At 46.3% G+C, this 8,848-nt stretch overlaps 1 protein-coding gene; it reads left to right on the top strand.

Moving 5' to 3' along the window:
- Nucleotides 1–1,604: 1,604 nt before the first annotated feature.
- Nucleotides 1,605–2,987, top strand: GSTUM_00004972001 (uncharacterized protein; the record flags this gene model as incomplete). XM_002836797.2 has 1 exon in its annotated part: nt 1,605–2,987. One exon carries the CDS (start codon nt 1,605–1,607, stop codon nt 1,821–1,823), a length of 219 nt encoding a protein of 72 aa, XP_002836843.1. The 3' UTR covers nt 1,824–2,987.
- Nucleotides 2,988–8,848: the final 5,861 nt, after the last annotated feature.

Here is an 8,848-nt window from a genome sequence, read left to right as displayed (position 1 = left end):
GGGATAGAACTCGTCATGTGAAGAAGGGAAGGGAGGAGGGATTTTGGGTTTACCGTGGCTCGGACTACAATTTTCATACCTCGAGTATCACCATGATAACTTGGGTACAATTGCAACAAGTTTTCTTTCCTAGGCTTTGTTGGGCCTCTTTGCTTTTGTGATTGATTGATTGATTGATTGACTGTCAAGGCCTTCAGGCTTTTTCCATGTACAGTACAGTACTGTAGATGTACGAGTACAGTACTGTATGATACCGTACCTAACCTTTGATGCGCTGACCAGTCAAACCCCAACCGCAGAGATGGGGTCCACATCGGTTATATAATGGGCTAACCGGGCTATCCATTGAGTATGATCACGGTAACGAGAAAAGTGTCCATTGCCCGGCTTCATTGTTCGACTTTTGCCGGTGGAATTTTTATCACCGCTAGCCTATCATAACTTGGTAGTCCCACCCAAGTTATTGCCTAACCTACCGGTATCATTCATAAACCTTGGGTTAGGAGCGAATAAAAAAAATAAAAAAAGTAATCTCGATCACCGGTAGCTTACGGGGGGAAAAACAGTTTCTAAGCTTTTTTCTTCTTTTTTTCTTCCTCTTCTTTCCCTCGTCGGGTTCACTGTCTGTCTGTCTGTCCGTCTGTCTGACAGGACAATCCGTAGATCCGAGGCTCGAAAAGAAAAGTTTGTGCGAGCAGAGTAAAAATGTCCCCAACCATCCATCCATCCAGCCTTAATTTAATTATCACAAACGGACGGATATCGCGCCTCGCGTGGATAAAAGAGCTACGGTAGCTTTAGCTTAGCTTAGCTTAGCTACATGTTTAGTGCGCGACGCGCAACACACACAGATAATTGTGACAACGAGCCAGGAGCTAACGAAAGCCCTACGAGTACAGTACAGTACAGTACAGTAGAGTACCGGTACAACCGGCAACGTATATCCCTTTCCGATGGATACGAGTTTGCCGTTGGGAGGCACTTTGTGGTCGGGTAGGCGGCAGGCGGGGAGAAGAGGTACGAGTATCATACATGATTGTGGTGAGTGGGAAGTGGATATGTAATTGAGTTTGTCGGTGGTGAATCATATCGACTAACTGCGCCTGCGAGAGAAAGAAAAAACAAAGAAACTGAACCCTGGCGACAAAGTTATCGGTATCGGTATCTCACTCCGGTATCACTTCTCACTCTCACTCTCACTCTACCTGAACTTTTTTGTCGTGTTCGAGACCCTGTCTCGCGGAAGTGGTGGTTTGGCTGGCTGGCTGGATGGCTGGCGGGTTGTGTGATTCGGGTACTGTGGGAAAATCACGGTGCGCCTGCCTGCCTGCCTGCCTGCCTGCCCGTTTGCTCACTCGCTCTTACTTTCTTTTCTTTTCTTTTCTTTTCTTTGCTTTGCTTTGCTTTGCTTTGCTTTGCTTAGACTTTGTTGTTGTGGCTGGCAGGGCTGGCTAGCTTGCTTGCTTGTGATGGATGGTAAGGTATGATAGCTTAGCTGTCTCTCTCTCCCTTCGTCTGCCTGATCGGAAGATGACCAAGAATTTAGCGGGTTGCTGAGTCTATGAATTGCGATAAAACCCTCGTTCGGGGAGAAGGGCTTGGTAATGGATAACTGCGATGCCAATGGGATACCGGTATTAATTCAGTCACCGGAACGTCCCGCTAATACGGTAATAAGCTCTCTTTCTCTTCTCTCTCTCCATGGGGTGTGCACACACACACACAACTACACAACTGATAAATTGAGCAAAAGTGAGGTGAGGTTTTTTTTCTCTTTCATTCTTCTCATGATAAACCCCATCGAACAATCTTTGGTATTCTAGATCTTCTCCCCCTTAATTCTCCCTGGATCGAGTTTTTTTTTTGGAAGCTACCAATTACTGTCATGCTAACCTGTACCGTGCTGCTCGTGGCCGTGCCAATGGGGTTTTTCCGCTGTGCCGTACTGTAACTAGTACTCTGGATCACTCACTTTACGAGTAAGTACTACGGTACTTACTAGCTGGACCACAAAAAAGTCTTCCGTTTTCGATATGACATTGCGGCTCGGAGGGAGAGAGAGGCAAGGGAAGGGGGGGTGGGAGAGGGAGGGAAGAGTCAGATCAATCAGAAGAGAAACGTTGAGCTAAGCGATTGGCCCAACAACCCCCTTTTCCAACGTCTCTCAATTTCCATTCGTGGCGAGAATCCACGATCGACCTCCATGCCGGTCCCCGGGTCAAATGTAATCGGCATGGACATGATCATATAACTTCTCTCCTCTCCCTATCATATCACAAACACAACACACACACAGCACCTTCCTTTGTCCCCAAGGCGGATAGGAGCAACGTATCGTTACCCTAACAGTTGTGTGCAGCGCGGTGCACAGTCAATTGTACCAAACTACCCTTGCCGTATGATAACGGAATTGTTAAGGGTGGTGGTGGTGGCGGTTGAGCATAAACTGTGCTGCTCAATCCATCCATCTATCCGAGACCGTCCATTTTCCCCGATTCCCGTGCAATTATTTGATTCTCGGGGAGGCGGAAGTCGGCTTACCTGGTGAGAGTCCACGGAGAGATAAATGGGATGGATGGGATGGACGGATTTGTCGTGGAGAATGATATGTCACGTCACGTCGTTTTTTTCCTTATTGATAAGTACCCTACCGGATACGGTAGGTTGTATTGGATTAGATTTTTGGACGAGTTCTAGCCTTGCCTTATCAACGCACTCGATCACGATTTATTGGGTTGCCAATTGACCTGGCGAGTGAGCGAGAGAGAGAGAGAGCAAGGGAGGAAGGTCCGAATCCCAGTATCCTACCGGTACTCTTTTTTTCTTTTTTTTTCTTTTCTCTCTCTCTCACAACCTTACGATTGCTTTAGGTAGGTAGTTCTACTCGAGGACAGACAGATAGGTAGATAGAACGGAGGGAGGATAGGGGTAGTCAGCGCAGAATGATACCAGCATTAGCTGTGTATACAAGAGTCACAATTATCCGATCCTCTATACTTTCAGGTCATGCGAAACATCGTGTATTGGACTGCATATATTTATATATATATATATATATATATTGGAGGTTGAGATATTGTGAAAAAGAAAAGAAAAAAGGAAAAGAAAAAAGAAAAAAACAACAATCGTGATAAAATAAAATAAAACCCCCCCTTGTCGACGACGACATGTCTCCCTTGTCAGCTAGTTCTAATATCTATCTCGCACTGAATTAAAAAAGGCACTCTTATGGAATAGACCCTACGAACGCATACCGATACCAATTACGAGGAAAAGGAGTTATAGTTGGCAAGTAAGTACGAGTAATATTCATGACCGCCACACGCTTGACAAACCGGTGATCATTTGAAAGGAAAAGAAGAAAAAAAAAAGGTTCATCATGACAAGGGTAATAATAGATCTACAAGTGAACAGAGTAAAAAAACTTATTTTCTATCCCCCCCAATCCTCCGCTTATATTATAATAATAATAATAATAAACTCTTTTCTTTTCTTTCCCTTCCGCCGTCGTCCCGATTCTTCCCCGACCGACCGACCGACCGACCGACCGACCGACCGACCGAACTCACCGGTATTCTATAAGTACGATATCATACAAGTATAGTACAAGTTAACCGCCAACACTGACCTAAGAAAGATAAAATAAAATAAAACGAATCCATCCACGACTCACATCCGGCCATCCATCCAACTCTATTCACAAAAGAAAAGAAAGAAAAGAAGAAAGCACGGTAAGTGGTATGTTGTGTGTGCGTGTGCGGTTTGTGATAACCTTTGCCGGGTACAGTACATCCGTTATACTTGGCATTTTAGTTTTGCGGATTGTTTCGAGAGATTTTTATGGATGACAGGTATCGAGCACAGTATCGTAACAACTTTGCTCTTCTCGATAATTAATATTCTAAATCGTACTCGTACTCGTACTCTGCTGTTTGCTGTGTATCATAGTAGTACCGTATCATACTATACTGTAAAGTACGTATGGTGCCCACCGAAGAACCGGGAGAAAAGTATGATAATCCCGATATCATTATCAGATCTATCTACCATATCCATCGGTGCGCTGCACGCAACCTGATTCGAGAAAAATTCACAACCCCTATTATAATGATTTCCCCAGGATTCGGATGGTATGTACTGTACTGTACCGTACGTGAAAAATGTCATTTTCTTCACACCCCCCCCTCACTTCCTTCTCCCCGCATTTCACCGCGTAACTTATCGTAACTGTACGACTTGCTCTACTGTACTGTACTGTACTGTGCTGTGCCGGTCAATTCATCCAGATTCCTCGCAATGCATGAATTGGTTTACCGCAGTTAGCGGTCCTCACATCACGAGGGTGGTTCCAAACATATCTTTCTACCCACGGTACGGTACCCGCCTTTTTTGCTCATTTATGCGTTGATGGAAGAGCCTGAGTATATGATATTAATATCGTGGGGCTAACGCGGACGATGCGTGTTCCTCTACCCGCGCTTGTGCTAGAGTGCTCTCCATATGTATGCATGTGTCCGGACGATTTCATCAGGATTGTGGAACAGCTGGGGAGGGAGAATATGTAATATTGGCACTGTATTGTACGGAATAGGCAAGCTCTGAGAAAGTTCCAACTACGAGTACAGTAGCCTCGCTGTCGTGTGAACGTCACGCTGGATGCGGAGAAATAAGGAAACAGGGAAATTGTCTTGCCTGCCATACCGCTTGTGGACGCAATCTTGCCAAGGTTGGGCCGTAATCTCTGCACCGGTTACATCTGGAGCGGATTAAAATAGAAATGTTGATAGCTCTCTATACCAAGGTTTTATTCTTTCTTTCTTTCCTTTTTTGGGGCAAAGTGGACCCTGAATTGAACGCAATTCCCTGCGCATGGTGGGTGGCGAATGTGATGTCGGTGAGATGATGATGAAGCGCACGGCATCCCCCGGAGTCTCCGGACGTGACATCTCCAATTCGTCGAATACCGGTATCTTGCCGGCCGGCCGTGGATATTTTTGACTCGGTGCATGGGAAGGACAGCTCTTCACCGTCCGTCCTGGCATGCTTTGGTCACCGATGCCTGAATCCGGTTCGCTGTATTGCAGGTTTCGGTCTGGTCGTCCCTGTCGGTGCCATCACCGGGTATGCCAAGTTTGGTGGTACATTGCGGCAAACTGGATTTGCACGTGCTTCCTTTTTTGTCCTGCTAAGCATCGCGGGAGGCTTTCCGTTGGATAACGGTGTGAATTCAAGGGATACGTCTCGACCTGCTCGAGCATTCCTCTCTTCATCCATCCTGGCTCCGCCAGTCGGTATTGAAATATGCGGGAGAGTGTTCGAGATAGGCTAATACTACCTCTTCGGCCTCGGGGGACTATGGTACCGGTTTTGCATGCCCGTTCATGTATCATGGAGCTTCTTGGCTCCTCCGATATGGTAGCTATGAAATTAGCTACGCAAGGCTGATGCATTGCACGACATATCCTACCAAGTGTGATATTCAGCGATTTGCACAGTTTGCCCCCCCCCTCAATTATGTTTCATCTTGACGATCGCTGTTGTCCTAATTTCTATCTCAACCGGAACCCTTCTCACTTTCCCCTTTGTTTCTTTCTTTTCTTTTTTATGCCCCTCTGTTGTTGTGTTCCTACTTCGTGTCTTTGCATGGCATGGGAAACTCGGGGCTTTGAGACAGAAGCCGGTATTCAACGCACGCACCTGCTGCGCTGGACTGGATCGGACTGGAATAACTTTGGCAGCTGTAAAAGTCCTTTAATAATTCCAACCCTTTGTGAATATGATATATCTCGCTCCCTCACAAGGGAGAAACAACAACAACAACAACAACAACCCACAAGCGCCGGCACCACTGCCGTATCAGACATATTCCGCTGTGACGCTCTCAGATGGGATGTTCCTTCCCGCCTTCCCATCAAGCTAGCTCACCGGGGGTTTCGGATTATCTCTAACGCATTTTTTTCCGCAAATTCCCATCGATCCACTCGGGAACCTCTGATCTTCAATTCGCTTTTTTCCTAGCGCCGCCCCATCATCATCGCGGCATTGGCAGCAACATCAGCCACCACCTCTGCCCCGAAAATTGAAATTGGGAAACCTCTTATCTACCACCATATGCGAAGTCGAGCGGAATAGTCAAACTCGTATATCTTGGGAAAATTGATTTGCGATCCCCTTCCCTTCTCCCCCACGCATGCTGCACCTCCGGCCCGGAGAGGCGAGGGAGATCTAACCGCTTTTAACGAGCTGTGTTGGGAACACTGGACTAGGGCACGATGCGGGACGAATGGATGTCGATCAATGGGGGGCCGGCAATGCTCGAAGGGGGTCCCCAACCTGCGAGTAAATTGGAGGGGGGGAGAAACAAGGCAAAGGACTGGACCATCACGGATGCTTCCGGGCAATCTCAAGAGCGGTACGATTAATAGACCCCTTTGATAGGGTGCCGAGAACGATAGGGTAGTGAGAACCAACACTTCCCTTGGAGGAGATATGGTGCTTAACTTGAATGAGAAGGGCTGACTCATCAGGGAGAGCCGGTGATTCTCCCCACCCTATCATTCTCGGCACCCTATCAAGTATAAAGTGGGAAAATGGGATGGAGTACCGGTACAGTACCGGTAACTGGTCCGCCATGCCTTTCCTCGTTTGGACTCGTTTGCGGAATATGATCGACGCAGGGTAGCTTCCAACTGATTGGACGGGAACGACCAACCGAACCGCTGTTACCTTGGGAGAGGCAAAATTTACTTGTATCGTACTAGTACTATAGTACAAGTACCGAAGGATTTTTTTTTAAAAAAAAGGAAGAAAAAAAAAGATCCAATGTCTCACCAAAGCTTTGGTTGTACTATTTTATTTTTTTATAACATTACCGGTATTGTTATTCATTTTTTTTCTTCCTCAAACCTACTCATACGTGCTCGAGTACTGGTACACTTTAAAACTTTATCCTTGAAGGGTAGAGTATCGTACTCAACGGGGTTAGCACGGTCACAGGTGAACCAAGTGGCGGGAAATTTGTTGAAGGTCACTTTTCTTTTCTTTTCCTTTCCCTTTTTTTTTTGACATGTGTGGATGGGATGGATCTTGGTCCTCTGTTTTGTGTGATCCCCGATATCCATGATGCTTGCTTGCCCACTTACAGTTACCGGTATGATACAGTACCTCGGTCATCCATCATTTGGGAGGCTTGAGTTTTTGATGGGAGGGAAAAAAAGGAAAAGAAAAAAAAGGGAAAGAAGAATGGAGGAGAGTGGGAGAGAGGAAAAAGAAAAGGGAAAAAACGCCACTACCGGCAAAAGGGCTTAGATTTATTGATTGAAATATTGACATATTGACAGATGGAGAAGGAGGAAGCTTTCGTGAAAATTATTCAATATTGTGCACAGCTAAGTTTTTTTGTTTCAGATAGCTAATAAGCCACGGTTACTAGGTACACTTTCAATCCCCGCATTGCAGTTCAGCTACCTGTGAGTTTTTTGTGAACATGTATTATATTATAGAAATTTTTTATCAATGTCCAGGGGCTGTTATGGGTATTCAGGAGAATGCCCGAATAACAAACAGCTCGTGGACAGGAATGGTAAAAGTAACCCAAAGGCCCCCCCCCCCCCCCCCCCCCCGGAGCCCACGATTATCAACACGACCTCAACGAGGGGGCCGTTTCAGCCTAGCTCAACTCAGCACAAGAACCAATTCCTCGCGGGCGTAGGAAAAAAAAAAAGGAAACCAAAAAGCCCGGGCCTATATCTTCTAATAACCTATGGGTGTGTTAAAAAAGAAAGAAAACCATTCTGTTCGTGAAAACGCCCCCCAACCCAAATCCAATATCCGAGTTTTCGACGGGGGTATGATATGATAAATAAGGAAAAAAAAAACCCACCAGAGGCGGAGAGTGACCGAGTATTCCATTCCCGACCAAGCGAGTCACTTTCGACATGGATAGACCCCAACCCCCCCCCCCCTCGGATGGTGCTGGCCAGTCCAGTGCAGTCCGGCGGAAGCTGCCCCTTGAGAGAGAGAGAGAAAATAATTCAACTGGCAGATCGATAGAGTACGATACGTGAACGATCCGAAAGAGAGTGGTTAAATGGAGCGCTTCCCACTCCCACTCCCAACAGCGGGTGATCTACCGGTTGCGGTGATCTCCGCTCGTGTGGATTTGGAAATCGCCGTGCGAGTTGCATGATGGTTATTATTTTTCTTTCTTTCTTCTTTTCTTTCGTGACCGAGTGTGAATGATATGATATGATTTTCCGGTGGGGGCTGTGAGGTGGTCTTTCGTGTACTGTACACACGTACGGTATGCATGCGCGTGCGTCTTGAAGGTTACGGATTCTTTACCATGGTCCGATTTTATCTTGAGTACAGTACTGTACTCTGGGTTCTTTTTTTTATTTTTATTTTTATACTTTTTCTCTATGTGTGCTGTACTGTACTGTACGTACGTGCCCGAGTCGGTATCATACTTTTCCCTTTACATAGTTTAATTTCTTCCTCGTATGGTTACCCCCAACCATGTGCTGTACAAAAATGGGGCGAACCGGTGGTGAAAAGCCGAGGCGGGTGACCACGTCAGTCACAGATTCTCACTCGGGAGGTTGGTTGGTTAGTTGGTATGATAAAAAGAAAAAAGAAAAAAAAAAAAGGAAAAAAAAAAAAAAAGGTACGGACGGATGAAAGGAAAGATGGAGGATCTCGGATGAGATCTCTGATGCGAGGTAAAAATAAAATAGAAAGGGTGCGGGTATGCGGGGTGGTGAGAGGGAGCGGGGAAGTGAAAGTGGAAGGGACAAGCTGGGATCCTGTGAAGGGTAAAAATGGTGAAGAGTTAGTGAGTGGGGGGGGG

This window comes from Tuber melanosporum (genome assembly GCF_000151645.1).
Source record: "Tuber melanosporum whole genome shotgun sequence assembly, scaffold_16, strain Mel28".
NCBI lineage: Eukaryota > Fungi > Ascomycota > Pezizomycetes > Pezizales > Tuberaceae > Tuber > Tuber melanosporum.
This window is presented reverse-complemented; position numbering and strand designations above follow the sequence as displayed.